The sequence below is a fragment of the Canis lupus genome, chromosome 5 (assembly GCF_011100685.1).
Source record: "Canis lupus familiaris isolate Mischka breed German Shepherd chromosome 5, alternate assembly UU_Cfam_GSD_1.0, whole genome shotgun sequence".
In the NCBI taxonomy this organism is placed as follows: domain Eukaryota; kingdom Metazoa; phylum Chordata; class Mammalia; order Carnivora; family Canidae; genus Canis; species Canis lupus.
In genome coordinates, this window is record NC_049226.1 from 12,546,732 (window position 1) to 12,568,247 (window position 21,516).

Sequence of the window (21,516 nt, forward strand, 5' to 3'; positions counted from 1 at the left end):
AGAAACCACATGATGAAAAGTGAGGAAGGCAGGACCTAACAGTTTTCAAGTCAACAGACACAGCGGTCCTGGAGCGGGGGAAGAAAGGGCATTTCTCTGGCTGCTTCCACTCGTCGCTTTTACCACTGTCGTCCTGACACTGAGCGGGGGGTCCGCAGTTGCCTGGCGAACACATGACTACCTTGGCTCCGTCAGCTATCCTGGCAATTAGGTCAAGCAGAAAAGTTCCATTATGTCAATGCCCCCAGGCAGCCAGGCTGCGGCCTGGTTCTGAAACGTGCCACCTCTCCTGGCACTCCCCAAGTGCTATGGCCCCTGGCCCTCCTCGAAGGTTGAGGGCACGATACATCGGAAGGCACAAATCGTCAACACCCATGTGGTAAGATGGAAAGCATGGGGTTCTGAAGTCCAGTAAACTGGAGTTCAAATTCCCATTTAGACACTAAGCAACTGTGCACGCTACTTATCTTTATACTGTTACCTCAGCGTTCCCTTTCTTTCCGTTTCCAATAAAGTCCCATCTATGACAGATTAAGGAACTGGTATGTCAGTGGCAGGGCCGAGATGAAAGTGGCAGAGAGAAAAAGACCTCTCTTGGGTCAAGTAACGAGAGCGGGGTGCTCATCACTTGGAAGGTCTGCCCACAAGGTGGCGGACCGTGCTGTGTCAGGGCTCCATGGGACAACCGCCATCAGAAGACAGTATTTATTTATTTTTAAAGATTTTACTTATTATTTGAGAGAGAGAGAGAGAGAGAGAGAGAGAGAGCAAGTGCTCACCCAATAGAAGAAGAGGGAGAGGGAGAAGCAGGATCCCTGCTAGGGAGCCAGACATGGGGTTCGATCCCAGGACCTGGAGATCATAACCTGAGCCGAAGGCAGATGCTTAACTAACTGAGCCACCCAGGTGCCCCGGAAGACAGTATTTAAACGACAACTTGTACACTTGACTGAACAGCACATAAGCATCTTATACAGGCAAGAGACACTCAAAGGAGTGGGTGAGATTTGGTGGCAAAAGAGATGTACCAAAATCTAGGAGTCCCTCCGGATGATCAACCACATAATAAGAGTGGGCGCGAGGAAGAAGAGATGACATTAGGAGTTTCAGGCGCCAACTCAGAGCAAAACAGCGCAGGTGCTGCTGTCATGCCAACCTGAATCATAACCGTGGTGACTGGGGAGAGGTCACAATCCTTCCCAAAGCCCAGCTTCCTTAGCTACAAAATGAGCAGAAGAATACTTACATGATCGATCAGGATTAAAGGAGATCATGCCATGTAAAACAACGAGCACGGAGCTCAGTACGTAAGTGCTCAACTAATGGTTGCTTCTCTCGTTGCTGTTATTAATTCACCACATCCACTAACGAACGTGGCTGATGCCACTGCTGTGTTTGTCCTCTGGGTTACGTCATGACGACACAGGATCACAGGGTCACAGACGGAACACGACACACACTGTCTGACCCAGCACCCGTGGCCTCCTGTACACACTCTAGCCAAAACCCGCAGGAAGAGCGAGGTTCGCCATCAAAATCATACAAAAGAAGTTTAAGAGACTTTCCACGGCACCTGTGATTTGTGTTCAGGGAATTCAAGGTACGTGTCTTACTGCTGCCCTTCTAGTATCACTTCTTCTCAGTACGTACGACCAGGATGTTTTCATCGATTTTGTAGAGGGAGAATGACAAGACAATGAAAACTAGAAGGGAGTGTGCGCTCAGTACACTTTTTCTAACGAGCCCCAGGCACCCTGTCACGAAGACTGGCTGGCCTCAATAAGCTTGACTGCCTCCTGCCCTGATCTCAAGGAGCCCAAATTTTAAAGGCAACCAGATCGTGACTCTCCATAACCCACCGCCTATTTCTCACAGGCTCAGGTTAAAATAAAACCCTCCAACCACATGCCATTCCAGGTAACACGTGTACCTAGAAACAAAAGCGACGAGTGCCGAGGCCAAGTCCAGGAAACCGTTCAGGAATGCAAGCCGTAGTGCTGTCCCCCCAAGCGTGCCAGACTCCTTCCTTTTCATGGCTTTAACTCACCCCTCAACTATTTCATTCTCCTCGACACCAGTGAGAGTGGAGGAAACCAGACCAGACCCCTGCCCCCGCCCTTGCCAGGCATGCGCACAAGCAGGACAGTGCAGAGGGAGGGCCTGTGTCTCGGCCCAGGGGAAGGAGGGCAGCTCGGTGGTTAAATGCACAGGCTTTGGAGTCGGGAGGATCGGGCTCCCATCCCCGCTCTCTGCCATTTACTGTATGGAAAGTACCTTAACTTGTCTCTGGCTCTTTATGTTGTTCTGAGGGTGCTAAGGGTTCAACGAGATGGGCTGATGTACACAAAGCAGTGAGCACTCACTAGTGCCGGGCCCTTGGCAAGCCGTCGGCTATCACTGAGATCGGCTCCAGTGCTAGAAACTACTGCCTACACATCGTTTGTCAGCGTCATTGGAGAATTAACAAGGCCCAGCGTGGAGCTCTCACAAACACCATGAACAGACACGTACGAAATCACCTGTATCCATCACAAGAGGGAAGGAGAACTTTGGATTTGGATTTTGCGCATGAGCACAAGAGCTGGGCTTGCTGGTCTCTGGAAATCCCTCTGTACGTTTGCACCATAAGAAATGCTCCGCTCTAGGAGCAGGAGTACATTCGACAGCCCCCAAAGAAACTCTATCTAGAGCACTAACCCCTGGAAACGTGTGCATGTTGGGGGGAAGGAGGTGGCCTGAAGTTCTCTCATCTGTGCTCCTCCATTTGCCAGTCCCACGGAATGTCCTTTCCCAAAAGCTTCTATCTTCTCTAAATCTGCAAATGCTGAAATCACGTACCTTTTCCTTTAACGGTGGTAATGGATTTAGAGTCGCTCCAGTTTCCCACTCCACGGCTTGTCACCGCAGCCACCTTTGCAAATCAGAACGTGGATTAGTATAAGGTGAAGGCAATACACCTTACGGCAAGGGTTCCGAATGAGCTATGGGGCTGAGACTCTGGCAATGAGGGTGGGCAAGCATTCTAGGCAGGGGGATCCCGGGACCCTCAGAGGTCCCGGCAACTGCAACAACAGGGGCAAGGAGACAAGAGGAATCTGGGCAGAGGGAGCCGCGACGGTGCGGACGTGATGGCATGTCTGTTGACTGACAGACCTTGAGGTTCTTCTATGCGGGGAGGGGAGGTGGTGCGTGTGCCCCAGTGGGTCCATACAGATACATGTAAACATACACACATATGAGAAAGGGAACTGATAAATCATCATTGCCATAGAGTCTGTCCCAACAAACATTTTCTGCACAAAATCTCCCTCTTTTCTGCTAAAGGTATTGATATATGGCATCAGATCCCTACGACAGTGGCTTGTAAGCGCCACTTACCATAGCTCTGCATCACCCTGCAGCTAAGGAGAAGCAGAAATGTGGTAGGTGCAAAAGCGTAGGAGCTGGCACGCTAGCAGAAAATCTGGGTTAGGAGCAGGCAAAGCTGCATTACCATCAATTCTCGGCTACCCAAGGGAAGTCTGATTTCAAGTTCTCCGTGGCACTGGTTTAAGGGACTGACAAGATGATGACGTCCCAGAGCAAGGGGCTGGGGATCTAGCAGATGAGTGGTAAGAATCTCATAAAAGTGAGCACGGAGTTCTCGTGCCCTAGGACTGCCCAACAGGCTGAGGTGGGTGCTAACACTCACTCTGACCGTATACGGAGCGTTGACCAACAAATTCTTTATTTCGGTAAAGTTGCTAACAGCCCTCTGGGAGGCCCACATCTTGGAACCACTCCTGCTGTATTCCACCTACAGTGAAAGGAAGAAATCATTAGTAAGGCAACCAATGGTCCGAGACATCCCGATACCTTTATAAGGAGGCAGGAGGAGGGCAGGGGTGAAATGCAAAATGTTCTAGAGGGTGGGATCGCTGTTCACCAGGCTTCTCCAAATCAAGTCCTAGTCACACACAGCACGTTCCTGCTCCAGCAGGACCCAGAAGTCTGTTCACACAGACACACGCGGCCCACTCCTAGAAGTTACTTACAATGTACTCTCGAATGAGGCCATGGGTGTGGGTGGGAGGGATCCAGTGGGCCACGATCACGCCTTCCTCTTCCCTGTGGAGTGACAGCTGGAGATTCTGAGGGGCGTCTGGCACTAGGAAAGAGTCAACTCGGGGTTAAAACCCATCTGTGTACTGGTAAATGGGAGGAACTTTCCTGAGATGGGAACAAAGACTAAGAAGAATCTAGAGCTAGCACTGGAACCTGTCCACTAGTAAAGGCTGTACGCTTGGTCTTCCCATCGACAAATCTGTCCTCTCTTCCAGAATGTGAGGTGTGCCGAGTGCCCATCAGGTCGTGGCGTAGTCGAGTGTGATGTGGGTGGATGGCTCACCATGATGTGGCTGCGGGCTGCAATCACCTGCTGGCGCTAGGCCTTCAGTGCCCAGATCTTAATTGCCAAGGTCAATGCCCGCTGCCTCGACGTCTCATCCAACCCGAGTATCGTGGGCATGGCCACAAAGGAATGAGACAGACTTACTTTCTAACAGCACAGAACACCTATACCCAAACAAATGGGGTCACCTTCCAAGCGGGCTCCTCTGTGACTTTAGTGCTGGCACTGTCAAGGTATTTCTGATCTTCTCTTTTGTGATTGCTCAGGGCCGGGTTGGAAGCCACACATGAAAACCACTCACAATACTTTCTAGTCAAACTTGATTCTGACGCAGAGGACGTATCCACGTCGATAACGCACAGAGGATGAACGTTAAGGGTTGAACACTGCCCACCACCCTCCTGCACACAGGATGAAGACGCTATCTACAAACTGGGGAGGGAGGCCTCAGAAGAAACGTCCCCGCTGGCACCTTGATCTCAGACTCCTAGCTTCTAGAACTGTGAGAAAATAAATTTCTGTTGTATCAGCCCCCCGGTCTACGGTACTTGGTTACGGCAGCCCCAGCAAACTAACACAATGAATATTCATCAACAATCGGAGACTTGAGCCCTGGCAGGACGGTGTCTCATTCATCTCTGCACCTATAGTATCTAACATAACACCTGAGCAACGTGAGGTGCTCAGCTAAGAGCTGTGGAGAGACAACCACCAAGTGGCCTATTTCAAAGACAGCTCCATAGTGTCAAGGATTTAGCTAAGCTTCTCCACGGTGTTGCTGCCTCAGCTTCCATTTTGTGCAGCCAAGCAGCCCGCAGGGATCCTAAATGGACACTGGTCCCTTATGCAAGCGTGTGCTCCAGATGGCAGCCTGCGGACTCACAAGCAAATGTGAGCTCCTGATACGACTTCCCATCTGCCCATGTTTATCGATAAAGTCTCCCCGGCCTCCCAGGACCTTCCCCTGTGAGCCCCACAAAGCTTTATCCAAACCCCCTTCTTTTTTGGCTTGGATTGACCAACGCAGCCTTAGCACAGGAACCCCAATGTACTATGCCCATCAATCCTAAAAAAAGCATGTGCCCAGATCCTGCACTCTGCCTGCATCCTGCCTTTACCTGTGCCCGAGGGGTCACATGGGGTATGCTGTGACTTCCTCTGGGACCTATGAATGACACACTTCTCTATTTCAATTTTCCCTTGCAGTCTTTTGTGGACACCCCAGGGCTCTACTAAGCAAACGTTAATTTAGCAAAATCAGAATGCACAGGTATTGGCGAGTTTTGTCCTGCCTAGAACCTCCTTGCTTTCTCTAGGTGCACCTAGTAGCTATCCTGCCCTCATGCTGGAATCACCCCCTTCTTCAAGGAGCCCTGGGGTTCCTCCCCCCCCTTTTTTTAAAAAAAAAAGAATGGCATGGAAGCCTAGATCTTAGTGATAGATGTGCTTACCGCTACTAAAGCATCACCTGTCTGGGCCCTCTCAGCTGACAAAGCAAGGAACTATATATGTGATACCAACCTGCCTCCATACATGCATCTGTAACTATTTTACATGTGAGCATCCGCAGGAATGTTAAAATCTGCACGAGTTCATGTGGGTGCCTCCAACCATAACCCAAATGTAAGCACAGGCATTCACAGATGGAAAGTTCCCAAGACCTTGGGAATGATGTCAGCTACCGTGAAAGGCAAAGAAGCAAGGAACTCTCTAGGGCATATGACTTTTGGTGAAATTCTTGAAAACCAAGCCTTAATACTCCTGACACGCCTCATATTTTAACAGTGATGATCTACACAAATACCAAGTGCTGGGAAATACATGGAAGGGAAGGTAGAGACGGGAACTGGAGAAGCAGAAGGTGGCAACGTTGGGCACGATCTGAAATTAACTTCTGACAGAGGCAAAACACCCCATGACGTAATAAGGGGAATGCATGCTCAACAACTCAGGCAGGACCATTAAACTCCACTATACCTCTTCTGTGTATGTGAGGCACATGTCATTATGTTCCCACACTCCTGACCATCCTTGGGAAACTCTGCAAATCCCACAGAAGGTCCTGGACATGCCATAAAAATAAACTAGAATACTTACATCCTTCTGGGGTTCTCAGAGTCACGAAGTCGTTGGTGTTGTGCACTTTGCTCAGACACTGGACCTGGACTTTAACCTGATACGTGGTGTCTGGCTTCAAGACTTTTAATATCATGTTTGTTTTATTGCTGTGGGTCTCCACGGTCTTCCAAATGCCCTCTCCAACCACCCTGGTCAAAAGAAGAAAGATACTGTGGCATCAAAGCGGCAGGGGGGTCACAGGGACGCCAGCCTCAGTTAATGAAGAGCCACTCTGCACACACAAGAGTTACAGAACACCCCGTGGTGATAAGAACATTGTTTTTTTCTCTCATGGCAAAGACGGGACTCACCTGTAGTAGACGTTATAGACACAAGAAGCAGAGGGCATCTTCTTGGGCCGTATCCAGGTCAAAGTGACATCCCCAGAGAAGTCGGCCGTCCACTGAAGATTCTGTACCTTGTATACAGTTAGTTCATCTAGAGAGATGAAGGGGGAAAGGGAAAGAAAGTTGTATCTCACAAATCCTTGGGTTTCAAAAGATCTCAGAGGTCCCTTGATTTTTAGGGAGACCTACCATGATCTAGATTGTCAGGTTATGGTCAGCATCTTAAGAGATCAGAAAAAAAGAATGAAGATTTGAAAACCTCCCTATATAACTTCTCCCAGGGTCTCCTAAATTTCCAATCACAATATTTTCCTTGCATTTCACCTCCTCATCTGTACTGAGATAAGCCTGTTTCTCAACAGAGTTCTATGGGTCCAGGGATGACGTGAGAGCAGGATGTCACTGCTACAGATCGAATGTGCGTGTCCCACAAAATTCATATGCTGAAACCCAATCCCCAACGTGATGGGATTAGGAGGTGGGGCCTTTGGAAGTCTTCACGAATGAGATCAGTGTCCTCATAAACGCGGCCCCAGAGAGCTCCCTCACCCCTGCCACCACGTGAGGACAGAGGGAAGACGGCCGTCTATGAACAAGGAAACAGGCCCTCACCAGACGTGGAATCTGCTGGTGCTCTGATCTTGGGCTTCCAGCCTCCAGAACTCAGAGTACTTCTCAAAATTTCTGTTGTTTATAAGCCATTCGGTCTGTGGGGTTCTATCATGGCAGCCCAAAAGGACCAGGACAATGACCAAATGCCTTCCAGACAGAAGGCCTGTGTTCATCCCACCACAAAGCCTGATGCCCTGGGAGCGTGGTGCACCCACACGACGTGGGACACGTCCACAGAAAACAAATGCAAGACCAGTGCTTCCCTCACAGGGATGAGGTCAAGCTACACCAGAGCAGGACAAGCCTCATTCACCGAGTGCTCCAATACTGGGCAAAAAAGGGATTTCGTCTTCAGACCGAGGAGAGGCTCACAAGGTTCCCGGCAGAGTGCACGTGGGGTCCAGGCTGAGCCCAGGGCCTGAGGAGGGGTGGCACTCACCGCTGCAGTCCCTCTCGTCACTCTCGTCCGAGCAGTCCAGGAAGCCATCGCAGCGCTCGGAGAGCACGATGCAGGCCTCGCCGTCCTCACACTTGAACTCCCTGCTCATGCAGGTCAAGGTGCTGTGTGTGGCTGCAACACAGGGGAGGGCACGTTGTGGTGACGGTTGATCGTATTTAGGAAAAGTGGTGTCTGCTCGTCAGCTTCTGACTCAAAATATGCCTCTGGGATGAGGAGTAATAACCCCCACAGTGCCTCTGTGATGCCTCCTTATTTGACATTAACAACTGGAATCTACCTTCAGGAAGAGGAAGAGCTTTGGGGTCAAATGACCTAGAGTGGATGCAATAATTTGTAAGCTTCACAGTGATTCACTAGAATTGGCCAGGGTTCCAAACTTCTAGAACTTTCAGAACAAAGAATCCTGTTTTCTGTCTGAAGCATGGCACCCACTTCTAAAAACCACACTTTGAGATGCAGGTAGAAAATTGGATAATGTGGGATCCCTGGGTGGCGCAGCGGTTTGGCGCCCGCCTTTGGCCCAGGGCGCGATCTTGGAGACCCAGGATCGAGTCCCACGTCGGGCTCCCGGTGCATGGAGCCTGCTTCTTCCTCTGCCTATGTCTCTGCCTCTCTCTCTCTCTCTGTGTGTGACTATCATAAATAAATAAAAGTTAAAAAAAAAGAAAAAGAAAATTGGATAATGTTCTCATGAGAGAACCAGCATGGTCAAGAGAAATGGATAATGGATCCAGAGATATGTTCCTAGAGACAAAAAGATTCAGGGGGTCAGGTGGGATGGAATGTTACAACTATTCTCAACTGGCAAGTGTTCATGCAAAGGAAGAATTAAACTTTGCATGTCTCTCGTGTGGAGGTACAGACTTCAATTAAATATACTTTTAAAAGGGCTCTCTGCTATTGTCAGTGAAAGAAAGGAAATGCGAGGCTTTTTACAAACTATAATCCTCCATCTTCTGGAAAATCATTTTATTATAGAGCCCTGTTACAAGCTGAGCTGGAATTGGTGTGTCTTGGGGTTTTGGAAAGGAGGCTTGGTTACAAATAAAATTGCATTAGAGCATTTAGAAAACGTTTGAGACCCACTAATACAAGAAACCCAAGATGGAATTCATCCTTCCATCTATCCACCTACCCATTCGCTCATCCATTTATCCATCCATTCAACTAGTCATCCCTTAACCACCCATCCACCTACCCCTCCATTTATCCATCCACCCATCCATCCATCTACCTATCCACTCATCCACCCAACCATCCACCCATCCAGTGAATATTCACATGGAGGGCCTACCATGAATCAGGTACTTTCAAGATGCTAAGAATACGGTGATGTGTAAAACAAAGGACCTACCCTCACAGAGCTTACTTTCTATTGAGAGAAACAGCAAATACATAAACAACTCTGTTATTTTAGATAGTGATTAAAGACTACAAAAAAACCTAAAGAAAGAAATAGTAACAGAATGATGGGCAGAGGTCATTTCATATAAAATAGTCAAGAAGAGGCAGGAAACAACAAATGTTGGAGAGGATGCGGAGAAAAGGGAACCCTCTTACACTGTTGGTGGGAATGTGAACTGGTGCAGCCACTCTGGAAAACTGTGTGGAGGTTCCTCAAACAGTTAAAAATAGACCTGCCCTACGACCCAGCAATTGCACTGTTGGGGATTTACCCCAAAGATACAAATGCAATGAAACGCCGGGACACCTGCACCCCGATGTTTATAGCAGCAATGGCCACGATAGCCAAACTGTGGAAGGAGCCTCGGTGTCCAACGAAGGATGAATGGATAAAGAAGATGTGGTTTATGTATACAATGGAATATTACTCAGCTATTAGAAATGACAAATACCCACCATTTGCTTCAACGTGGATGGAACTGGAGGGTATTATACTGAGTGAAATAAGTCAGTCGGTGAAGGACAAACATTATATGTTCTCATTCATTTGGGGAATATAAATAATAGTGAAAGGGAATATAAGGGAAGGGAGAAGAAATGTGTGGGAAATATCAGAAAGGGAGACAGAACGTAAAGACTGCTAACTCTGGGAAACGAACTAGGGGTGGTAGGAAGGGGAGGAGGGCGGGGGGTGGGAAGTGAATGGGTGACGGGCACTGGGGGTTATTCTGTATGTTAGTAAATTGAACACCAATAAAAAATAAATTTAAAAAAATAAAAATAAAAAAAAAATAGTCAGGAAGAAACTCCATGAAGGGCATTGTTTTAGAAAAATACTAAGATCCCCATGCCAGAATTATTCCACATGATAAAATATATCCAAACAACAGGTGAGTAGTAAAGCAGGTGGACGTTTGAGGTTTCTTTACAAAACACGTCTCGATATTTGTTTTAAAGTGGGAAAACATAGGTTTTAGAAATGGAGAATACGGTTGCTATTAATCTCTGAAAATTCTTAAGCTGATAATTAAACAGATGATTCACAGGTGCTGGAAGAGAACGTGGTGGCCTTCGGGGGCCAGCTTCTCTAAGAACGATCCTGTCATGCTAATCTCACTTCCTTTTTTGACAGGGCTCTCAGACTAACGGATGGAAGAAGACTGGAAATAGAGCACATCTTGATTTTAAGACCCCTAACCTAGCAACATCCTTATGAATGAGGCCAATTTGGAGCAGGTTAAAGAAACTTATTTAAAGAATACCAACTAATGATTTAATCTCACTCAGGAGGAAGATCCTATTTTATTGCCTCTGTTAATTCTTTTTTCTTTTTTTTTTTTAAAGATTTTATTTATTTATTCATGAGAGACACAGAGAGAGAGGCAGAGACACAGGCAGAGGAAGAAGCAGGCTCCTGGCAGGGAGCCCAGTGTAGGTCTGGATCCCAGAACCTCCGGATCACGCCTTGAGCTGAAGGCAGACGCTCAACCACTGAGCCACCCAAGTGCCCCTGTTAATTATTTTCAAAGCTCATCTTACTGTGCGGTTACTTGTTTGGCTGAAATGTTCCTACTCTGATTTTGGGAAACGTGGGGTCAGTCTGCCCTGTGATTTTGACGTCCCAAAGGTCCATCTGAATTTTACCCTTACTCCCTGGACTCCCCCTGTTATTTCAGAGTATTTCACTATAAGAACTTTGAACGTGGCATGACTTCACAAGCTTTGGGGGCAGAAAAAAATTACTAAATAGATATCCCAGTCTGGTACTGACAAGGTGTTCTTCTCTGAAGCTGATTTTCCTATCTCTAAAATGGAGATAATAGCAAAATCACAAGGTTATTATGAGAAACAAAGCATAAGTAATGGGGTCTCCTGCTCTCTAGAAATCCTCCCCGAGTGGTGAATTCCTCTGAGACTACTCACGGCAGTTGGCCTCGTCCTGGCCATCCTGGCAATCCTGGTGGCCATCACAGCGCTTCCAGTTGGGGATACATTTCTTTGGTTGGCGGCATTCAAATTCAAATCGGTCACAGAGCCCACGGTGAGTGGGAACAGAGGCAGTAGTGACATTTGCTGGAAGAAAAGATTTTGAAAATTCACTTTTTGGTAGCCAGGGAGCTGGCCAACAAGAGCAACCACTCAACACATTAGGAAGTTCAGGGACCTCCAGTGTTTTCGGAATTTCAGTGGGGACATGGAGACACAACATGTGAGCTCTGGATAAGGAAGGCAGATCGACCAGACACAGCCACTGAATTTGGAAGCCAGGACGCAGACAGTGGTAAGTGACTCAAGAGACCAGAGGAGGCTGTACCCCATCCTAAGTAGTCACAGCACAAAGCAAAGAACCCACAAGATAGACATCACAGAATCTTCAAAAAGCTGGAAAGTGGCATCTCTGAACTGGCAGAGAAGAGGGAGAAAGACAGGAAGGGAACTGAAGAGTGTTTGAGTAGCAGCAAGACCCCTTGCATCCCCTGGCCCTACCAGCCCCATGAGGCAATCACCCCGGATGTCACACCCACAAAAGCCTAGAGGACTGTTACCTGGAGGGTAAAAAGGCTGGTTAGACAGGCCTAATGAAGAACAAGACTGTCATACGGAAGAGAGGGGGTAAACCCGCAGATTGCTGAATGTGGGGCCCTGGTCCCCGTCCTCATAAGCCCTGGCAGGGACATATTTATTCTCTAGACAGGAGGACGTACAAATCTTCTCTGAGGAAACTGAGCAGCCTCGGAGCAAATCCTCAAGCAACCCAGATCAAGAGTTCCCCAACAAATAGCCCAACCATGAAACTCAGAGCCAGCAGGCCGACCCATGTGCAGAATCTCTTGTGTTTTTATCACCACCCTCAGACACAAGGAAGCCAGGATTATTTGGGGAAAACCTTTGACATGAAAGATAGAAATGGGCACACACCCCTTCCCTGCAAAAAATAAAATTTGGAGGTAATAGTGAGTTAATAAGAAGAAATTCTCAAATGTAAATATCCTTACTACGCTCAGAACGAAAGAATATAGATTTCTGCATGAAAAAAGGACAAGATGTCATGAAAAAGGAATAGTACTAGAAATGCCAAAGCTCCTAAAAATAAAACCATGTAATTGTAATGGAAAACTCAGAAGCAGAGCTGGAAGATAGAGCTGAATCTCCCAGAAAACAGAGCCAGGGGAGCGGAGGGGTGGAGGAAGAAAGAGATAAATTAAAAAATTGAAAAGGGACAGGACCACATCAGTAGATTTAAAGTATGAATGACAAGAGTTCCAGGAAGAAAGAAAAAACAGAAAAGATCATTCAAAGAATATTTCAATGGTGTTACACTATATGTTGGCAAATCAAATGTATAAAATACATATTAAAAAAAGAATATTTCAAGAAAAATTCCCCAAACTCAAACACGGAAGTTTCTGGAATGAAAGAGCCAGTCAGTGTGTCCATCCACTACAATGATGGAGAGGGACCCACATCAAAGCACCTCGTTGTGGCATTTCAAAACACCGGGGCCAAAGGGAATAACCCTATAAGCTTCCAGAGAGTAAAAACACGTGACATGCAAAAGTTCTGAATCAAATGCTTTGGATTTCCCAAGACCTGCTCGATCACAGTGGAGCAATACCTTCAAAATTAGGAAGGAGCATTACTGGCAACCTAGATTTCCAAACCCACACCAACAACGATCACTCACATCTGAAGACAGAAGGAAAACACTTTCAGATAAGCAAGACCTCATTGGTGCCTCCCACGTTCCCTTTCCCAGGGAACCTTCTGGAAAATGTGCTCTACCAAAAAATGGGATTAAACTTAAAAAAAAGAGAGAGAGAGAGAGACGAGAGACACAGAGACAGAAGGAGGGAGGGAAGGGAAAGCGAGAGAGGGAAAGAAATCTGGGATATAGAAAGCAGTAGCTCCAACAGGACAGAAATAAAACAAGTCCTTGGGATGGAGAAGCCGCATCCGGCAAGCCACGTGGGGCCCAGGTTGCATAGAGAGCAACCAGCACAAGCCCAAGCAGCAGCTCAGGAGACAAACTGAAGGCTGTCCTCTCTGGGTCCCTGGCCACCCTGCCACCATATTCAACACCTGATAGAACTGCTAAAGGGTGTGCTCCAACAACACAAGGAGTAAAGCAAGAAAAGACTCGAGACCCAGGAAACCATGAATCTACACCAGGAGAAAGGCAACGGGACTCCCAAGGAGGGCAGTGAAGACCCAGGGGAGGGGCACACAGCAGGCAGAGAGAACTCAGCACAGAGATGAGGGCTCGGGCTATTAGAAGGGACGCCCCCAAGAGAAACTGTGGGGCTGAGAAATGAGTGATACGGTGATCTTGTGGAAGGCAGCCCTTGGAGGCTACCGGGACGGGGAAAGCATTACCAAATGGCACATGGTAACCTGTGCTAACAAATAAAACTACAAAAACCAATTACTAACTTTGGGATCCTGTGTGTATCCCATGGTTTTAACTGGATTTTCAAAGGGGCCCCTCCGGCCCCTAGAACCACTCTGCTAAAACAGGGTGCCTGGGGACAAGCGGTAAAAAATGAGGCCAGAAAGCCAGGCCGAGGCCCCTCATGGCACTAACGCTTGGACGGTCAGGGGGCTGCAGAAGGTTCCAGACTGGGGAAGACATGATCATGCATCCGGATGCAGCCTGTCGGAAGGCTAACTGCACAGGGGAGAGCACAAGGCCCAGAGACCAGTTAGGAGACTTGCAGTGCAGAAACCAGACCTGCGAGCGAGAGACAACTCAAATTAAATTTGTACTGATGACGTACATACAAAAGAAATCACAGGAGTTGAATGAAAGATCGAAATAGGATCTGCTCCCTGGATGAGGCGGGGTTTGCTAGAGCCTGTTAATACCTTTTACAGAGTTTCAATAAAGCAAAAAAAGATTTTGAGAGAAGAATCAAGTCACTCAACAGATAGATAGGTGGGTCTTGGAACAGGTGTTCCAAGAGATGAGAAAAATTTATTTTTTTACACAATTTGTTTTCAATTGAGAAGCATTTACAGGATGGTGACTATTTGCCTATTACTGTAATAAACACAGTGGGGGATTCAACGTAGTAGGCAGCACGATCTCAAGACATGAGGTCTGTATAATTGTTTGGAAAAGAAAGATTCCCGTGCAGGCGACAACCAGAAAGCAGCGCACGGCGGATCATAGGGAAGAATCAAAAGGACAACAGGTGGGTATGAGACTGGAACAGAGATCAGGACCCTGACAGGACCCAGTGATAGCTCCACAGGGGTGGGCTTGTGGGAGAAAGTAATGGTGCACTTGCTCCAAGTGGGAATCTCAAACTTTGGTGACCCTACCCATCACGTGGGGAGCTCCTGAGCTCCACACAGAAATCCTAATTCTGCATTTTTTTACAAACACCCCCACGTGATCCCATTACAGGTGGTCTAGTATGGGAACGTCCTTTGATGATCACCAGTGATATATCAAGGTCTCTCTTAGCTACAAAATCCGTGCTCCTGTCTGCTGGGATGGACAGCGGGTCTCACGGAGAGGGGGCCAGTGGGAAGGCAAGGTCAGGGAGGACACAGGTCTCATGAGGCAGAAACGCTGCCGAAGGAGTATTAACAGGGAAGACGTGGAAGCAGCAGGCCCGAAGCACCAAGGAACGGCGGGTACGGAAGGGCCTTGAAACGGGACTCCAGGGTTGGGATCTGTCTTCCGGACAAGGGGACACCACTGACAATTTCTAAACAGCGAAGCAAGGGGACCAATTCGTTTTCAAGGAGGAAACTGACTGCCGACCTAGAAGTTTGCTAGGAACAGGATCTGCAAAGCGTAGAGGACAACTGTCCACTCTCTTACGCTAACCGAGTTTGAAATAGAATCCGGCCCAGGAAAGGACGCAGCACCCTCACCCGTGCTGGGCCGCAGCGAGGGCCACGCACGAGCCGGGGTGCAGGGCCCACCTCGCCTCCCGCCAACAGGGCGACGGGCCGCGCTCCGGGTGCCTCTGCGTTCGGCCACTAGATGGCAGTGCTCACCCTCCTTTCGAAGGACGGCCGCCAAAGGCCAGCACCGAGGTTGAGAGTCTGATAGGCAGGCAAACACGCCCCTGGTGGCCCCCACTGTGATGCCCCCGAGGAGGAAGCACAGGTGGCCCACCGCAGCCAGGGCGGGAAGCAGGGCGGCTGGCCTTTCCGTGCAGGAGGATCACAAGGCGGTTCGAGGAGGTGAGACCCTCCAGCTCCCAGAGCCACGGGTGTCCCCGCTCTGGAGGTGAGCAGCAGCCCGGCCAACAGAGCACGGGGGCCCAGAAGGCAGGGGACACCCAGTATCCAGGGCGTACCCCGCAAAGGTCCGCTCCCCGCAGGCAGGCGCCGCACTCACCGGGCGAGGGGCAGGCTTCTTCATCCGAGCCGTCGGCACAATCCCGGTACCCGTCGCACACCCAGCTGTCCATCACGCACGCCCCGCTGCTGCAGCGGTAGTAATTGGGCAGACACGTGGAGGGCCCGGGAGTAGGGGAGGGAAGGATATGTAAATCTGTGCAAGACACAAGCAAGCAAGAACACCCAAAGTGTTACAAGACGCTTCATCTCAGAGCAAAATGTGCCCCAAACTCAGTGCAGACGTCCCCGTTTTAGCTGCCCCAGCCCTGGGAGGGTCAGGGTCAGGCACAGTTCTGAACAGCCGCTCATCTAAAAAATCATCTAAAAAATCATTCATAATTAGGGCATCAGAATAGGCTGCAACCTCTTCCCTTTTTTGGAGCAGAATCACCTATAACCTATTTGATGGGACTGGGGCTGAGGGAGTTTGCTCTTGCAGGAGCTCAACAGGGGCTTGATGCCTTTGCAGGCTGATGCAAGGCACAGGACTCAGAATGCACAGGGTGGATGGGGGAGCTCCCACGGAGGCCACACACCGTTCCAGTTACAGCTCCATCGCAGCTCCCCCAAGACCTAGTTCAGAGAGGAGGATGCCTAAAAGGAAAGTCAGGAGGATGCATTCCACACCAGTGCTCCCCAGATGCAGCGTGGTACCCCTATTGCCTAGAGATCTTGTTAAAGTGTGGATTCAGAAGGGAGGCCTAGGGTGGGGGTTAAAGACTCTGTGTTTCTAACCAGCTCCAAGCAGACGTGGACGCTGCTGGTCCGCAGGCCATGCCTGCACTTGCCAGGCTGCACAGCGCTTGCTGTGGCCTGCAAATATGGCAAGCGTGACCCTAGAAACAGGAGAAACCAACCACACTGGTTTTCGGAGTGGGAGGAGACAGAGAGGCACTCAGACAGTTACACCCCCCAAAATCGCCGAACGAGCCCAGCACTGAGGAGATAAGATTCTATGCTGTGCAGAAAGGCGGCAGTGTGTCTGCTGTGTCCTGCCTACGGGCTGAAGGCTGACCCAGGACCCTCACCTCCGCAGTCCTTCTCATCAGACCAGTCCCCGCAGTCGTTCTCCCCGTCACATTTCCACCTGTTGGGGATGCAGTGGCCATTCTCACAGCGGAACTGGAAGTAGCGGGAGCAGTTCGGGGCTTCTGTGGGGTTTTCTGGGGAGGTTAAGCACACACACCATCAATTAGTTGCCCAGTACCCGTGTGAACACAAATGCTAAAAAGATAGACACGACCTTCTCAATGCCCATGTCCCCGGGGGGCAGCTTGCACAACCCTACCCGGTACAGGTGGGGCAGCTTCTTGGACCCGAGCCCTTCTTCCTGGATCCCAACTCATGCTTCTCTGAGCCACCCTTCTAGACCTTACAAATAATACCCAACTTTTTGACACTTTACCAAAGGAATGACATAACTATCGGTGACAGCCCCATGATGACAGGACTCTATAAAGTTGTGGCATCTATAATAAGCACATTTGGGGAACACCCTCCAAAATATTCACCATCATTCATCTACCATATTCCTTAGGCATAATGTGAACTTCCCAACTGGGAAAAGAAAAGGAACGGGAATAAACATCCCCCAACACCTCCTGGGGGCAGGCTGCCACTTTGAAGACTCAATTCCTTACAGGGGAACCAGTGGTGGGGCAGGAGAAGGCACAGCCTGCATGGCAGTGAGCTGAGAACGGCCTCCTTAACCACAGGCGTCACTGGGACCCGGAGATTAGGGACGAGAGGCTGAAGGTCCAGCATCTTACCACAGTTGGCTTCATCGGAGTAGTCACCACAGTCATCCATGCCGTCGCACTTCCAAATCAGGCTGATGCACACTCCGTTCTGGCACTGGAAACTGAACTCATCACAAACCTTGTGGAACTCGGGGTCTTCCGCTAGATAAGGAACAAGCATCCCTAAGTTCCAGGCTGCTGCCATCCTGCAGGGCTCAAGGTAGGACGCAAGGGGAAAGAACCTCCACCAAGAGACAGGCCAGCTACAGGGCTCCAGGATGGCAAAAGCCACTTGAAGGCCTAACCCCCAGTAGCTCAGAAGGTGACTGTATTTGGAAACAGGGTCTTTAAAGAGGTGATTAAGTTACAGTGAGGTCACAAGGGACCCTAATCTGATAGGAGTAGGGTCCTTCTGAGAAAAGGAAAGCAGGACACAGACAGGCGTAGAGGGGAGACCACGTGAGGGCTGAGGCATACGGCAGCCTTCAGCAAGCTCAGGAGGGGGGCTGCAGAAGAACCAATCCGACCGACATCTCAACCTCAAACTGGAGCCCCCGGAACTATGAGAAATACACGTCTGCTGTTTCGGCCACCCAGGCTGTGGTCTTTGGTGATGGTGGCCCGAGCAGACTAGAAGGAGTAGCCACCGCTGGTAGGGCCTGTTTTAGGAGTAGATCTACGCAGTGAACAAAACAGAAGCCCTGCTCTCATGAGGCCCACATTACAGCAAGGAGAGACAGGCAGTCAAATAATGAAATAAATATACGGCATGCCAAGTGGTGACTAGTGCAACGAAGACCACCGGGGCCAGGCAAGGGTGCTACAGGGTGACAGGTGCACAGGGATGGCCCGTGGGAGAAGGGTCCCTCCACGCCTTCCCCTCATACACACACCAACCACCAAAAAGCAAACCTTTGGAAGCAACAGAGAGTAAGCCTTTCTCAGAAAGGGCCAGATTGGACACTCGAGTGAGACCCGTGAACCACAGTGGCCCAACCCTCCACGGCATCTCCAGGGATTCGGTCCCCTCCCCGTCCACCCCACTCACAGCAGCCTGCAAACGTCGCATCCTCATCGGAGCCGTCACGGCACTGGACGATCCCGTCACACACCATGGAGTGGAACAGGCATTGCTGGCGGTTCTTGCACACAAAGTCCATGAAGCGCGTGCAGAGGGGCTCTGAAAGGGGTCCAGGGCAGGGAGAGGGCCGTGAACGCTCGGGACCGGCACCAGCCCTGAGCAGAGGCTCCCTGAAACCTCAGGAAACCGTAGTAAGAGCCCCCATTTCTTGAGCACTTGCTGTGTGCCGAGCCCTGAGCTAAAGCACACACAGGCACATCACTGAACTCTCTAGACGACGCCAGGAGAGATTTTATTGTCCTGTTCCCAAAATGAGAACAGAGGGGGTGGCAACATTAATATTTTGCCAAGAGTACACAGCTACTGAGGGTAGAGCCAGACCTGTCTGACATCCATGCTCATGATCTTCATCACAGGCTACTTCTTCCACAAAAGGACCAGTATTAGGGACTGAATTGTACCCCTAAAAACTCATACGTTAAAGCCCTAACCCCCAGTGTGACTGCATTTGGAGGCAGGTTCTTTAAAGAGGTGATTAAGGTAAAACGAGGTCATGGAGGTGGGGCCCTGATCCCACAGGTGCAGAGTCCTTATAAGAAGGGACACCAGGGATGCAGGACACAGAAAAAAGCAAGAAGACGGCCTGTGGACTCGAGCTGTAACATCAGCCTGCCCCTGGGTTTCCAGCCTGCTGGCCTACCCTGCAGATTTTGGACTTGCCGCCTTCGTAAGTACATGAGCTGATTCCTGAAAATAAAGCTCTCTCTGTGGATACACACATCCTATCGGTTCTGCTTCTCTGGAGGACAGTGGCTGATACAACCAGAGAGCAAATTCTCAAGGTTTTGTCAGCTGTATAGTTTCTATCACGACTACTCCTCTCTGCCACTGTTGGGTGAGAACAGCCTGAGACAACACGTAAACAAGTCGTAGTGACTGTGTTTAAAGAAAACTTCAGGAGTGCCTGAGTGGCTCGGTCAGCAAAGCTCCTGCCTTTGGCTTAGGTTGTGATCTCAGGGTCCTGGGATCGAGTCCCGCATAGGGCTCCCTGCTCAGCGGGGAGTCTGCTTCGCCCTTTCCTGCTGCCCCTCCCCACAGCTTGTGCACATGCGCACACACTCTCTCTCTCTCAAATAAATAAAATCTTTAAAAAAAAAAATAAAGAAAACTCCATTCAACAGAACATGTTATGTGTGGGGGCTGGCTTTTCCCCACAGCCCAGCCTGCCAATCCCTGCACAACTACATCTGTTCTCAACCTGGACTGTGCATCAGAATCACCTGGAGCAATTTTTTAAAAATCCCAATGCCCAGGCCACACTCCATACAAATTACATCAGAATCTGGGGGTGGGAGGGAGTCGGGGAGCCAAGCAAAGTACATTCACAGATGAGCACCACTGGCCCAAGACAACCTCTAGGAGTCTAAAGGAAACTGGGATAAGAGAGTCACCTGGCCGACGAAAATGTGACTTGAGTAATCACCAGCAACATGAATAAAACCCATCAAGTAGGAGAAATAAGTATTCAGTTCAAAACACTGGGTCTACACCTAGAGCGAGAGCAACCAACAGCAGCGTTCACCAAGCAACGACCTATTTATTCCAGGATCACCCCAACACTGCTCCCCTTCCCACTCCTCTCCACCCAAATCAGGGCACCCTGAAGCCACCAGCCTCCCAGAGTCCGGCATAAACTCGGTTAAAAACTAACCCCCAGCAGATCCTGAGGAGGTGCAAGGGTTCAGTCCAATATTTGTGCTTCCCCGGGGCAGGGAGAGGACTCACCGCAGTGCTGTTCATCCGCGCCATCGGAGCAATCCCGCAGACCGTCACAGTGCTTGCTGGATGGGATGCAGGTGCCATTCGGGCAGCGGAATCCATTGCACTTCTTCTCTGAAATGCAATTTGATAACGGAAGAGAGTGATAAGAGGAAAGAAGCAGGTGCTCACACGCGTTGTTGTGCGGGTTTAAATGGGCAAACCCCTAAGGAGACTGGGTGATTGGTAACCGCGGTCACAGTAACCAATGCATGCACACCTTGACCCAGCGATGCCATGGCAAACACGTGATCTACCCACACAAGTGAGAAATGACGTTAGTACCAGGCTGTTCATTGCAATGCTCTTTGTAATGCACGGACAACCACCTACCTGTCTGTCAGTAGGGGACTCTGTAATACCTCGTTATACCCTAAAACACGAGACTGCTACAAAGGCACTGAAGAGGCACTCTGCAAAAATGTGTCCCAGATACACAGTTGTGTGGAAAAAACAAGGTACAAAACAACACGCATGGCATTCTACTTGTGTAAAAGAGAACAAGAATACACAGTACATTTAAATTTGCAGATATGCACAAAAATATCCTAAAAGGGCATACAATCATAATTTCCCATGTGGACACGGTAGGGATTTGGCAGATGGGGAGAAAAATGTTTACCATACACCTCTTGATGCTTTCTTCCATCTTGAACCATGAAAACGTGTTACCTACTCAAAAAACTGAGTACCTATTTTTAAGAAAAGCTTCAGTGAGTGGAAAAAAGGAGGACATGAAGCCTGATTATAATCCTGGTCTTTTAAAGCTCTCCTAAATCACCATCTTAATTCTTCAGGAATTCTAAACTAAAGCCCTTTCAGAGAAAGTCCATTCTAGCAATGTTAAGAATCTTAGATTTTGTGCTTAGTAGAGAATTCTTAGCACAAGGTAACCCTTTCTCCTGAACACAGAGCTACTGCCCGACGTTAGGGCTTAAAAGTAAGTTCTAGCAGGTAAGTCAGGGCCACTGCAAACCCAACGCTTAGGAGACCAGTTCCAGGGGGTTCAGGAGCAAGGCAAGAAAGTGTGTTTTAATCCTCTAATAAATCATCATGCCTAGGAAATTATTCTAAGGAATCAAACAGAACCACTAAGTGAGTCCATGAGTCGGGAAATACTTAATGTCACTAAGTGTAAGAGGTATTTTTAAAAAGTATAAAATTAAAATTATACAAGACAGACTCCTATC

The 21,516-nt window shown here is 49.1% G+C and overlaps 1 protein-coding gene and 1 long non-coding RNA gene across 2 annotated transcripts in view; one reads left to right on the forward strand and one right to left on the reverse strand.

Moving 5' to 3' along the window:
• Positions 1 to 21,516, reverse strand: part of SORL1 (sortilin related receptor 1) — a 156,851-nt gene that overhangs the window by 21,470 nt on the left and 113,865 nt on the right. Inside the window, exons 27-38 of the mRNA XM_038535871.1 lie at positions 20,294 to 20,401; positions 18,476 to 18,607; positions 17,458 to 17,589; positions 16,717 to 16,851; positions 15,687 to 15,842; positions 11,255 to 11,404; positions 7,907 to 8,038; positions 6,820 to 6,946; positions 6,488 to 6,657; positions 4,035 to 4,147; positions 3,692 to 3,796; positions 2,839 to 2,911 (exon numbers count right to left, since the gene is read on the reverse strand). Coding sequence (XP_038391799.1) covers positions 2,839 to 2,911; positions 3,692 to 3,796; positions 4,035 to 4,147; positions 6,488 to 6,657; positions 6,820 to 6,946; positions 7,907 to 8,038; positions 11,255 to 11,404; positions 15,687 to 15,842; positions 16,717 to 16,851; positions 17,458 to 17,589; positions 18,476 to 18,607; positions 20,294 to 20,401 — 1,533 coding nt within the window. The remainder of the gene's footprint in view (positions 1 to 2,838; positions 2,912 to 3,691; positions 3,797 to 4,034; positions 4,148 to 6,487; positions 6,658 to 6,819; positions 6,947 to 7,906; positions 8,039 to 11,254; positions 11,405 to 15,686; positions 15,843 to 16,716; positions 16,852 to 17,457; positions 17,590 to 18,475; positions 18,608 to 20,293; positions 20,402 to 21,516) is intronic.
• On the forward strand, positions 1,071 to 10,731 carry LOC119871795. The gene is made up of 3 exons (XR_005359136.1): positions 1,071 to 1,600; positions 10,464 to 10,567; positions 10,676 to 10,731. It is a non-coding gene; the product is annotated as an uncharacterized LOC119871795 (long non-coding RNA).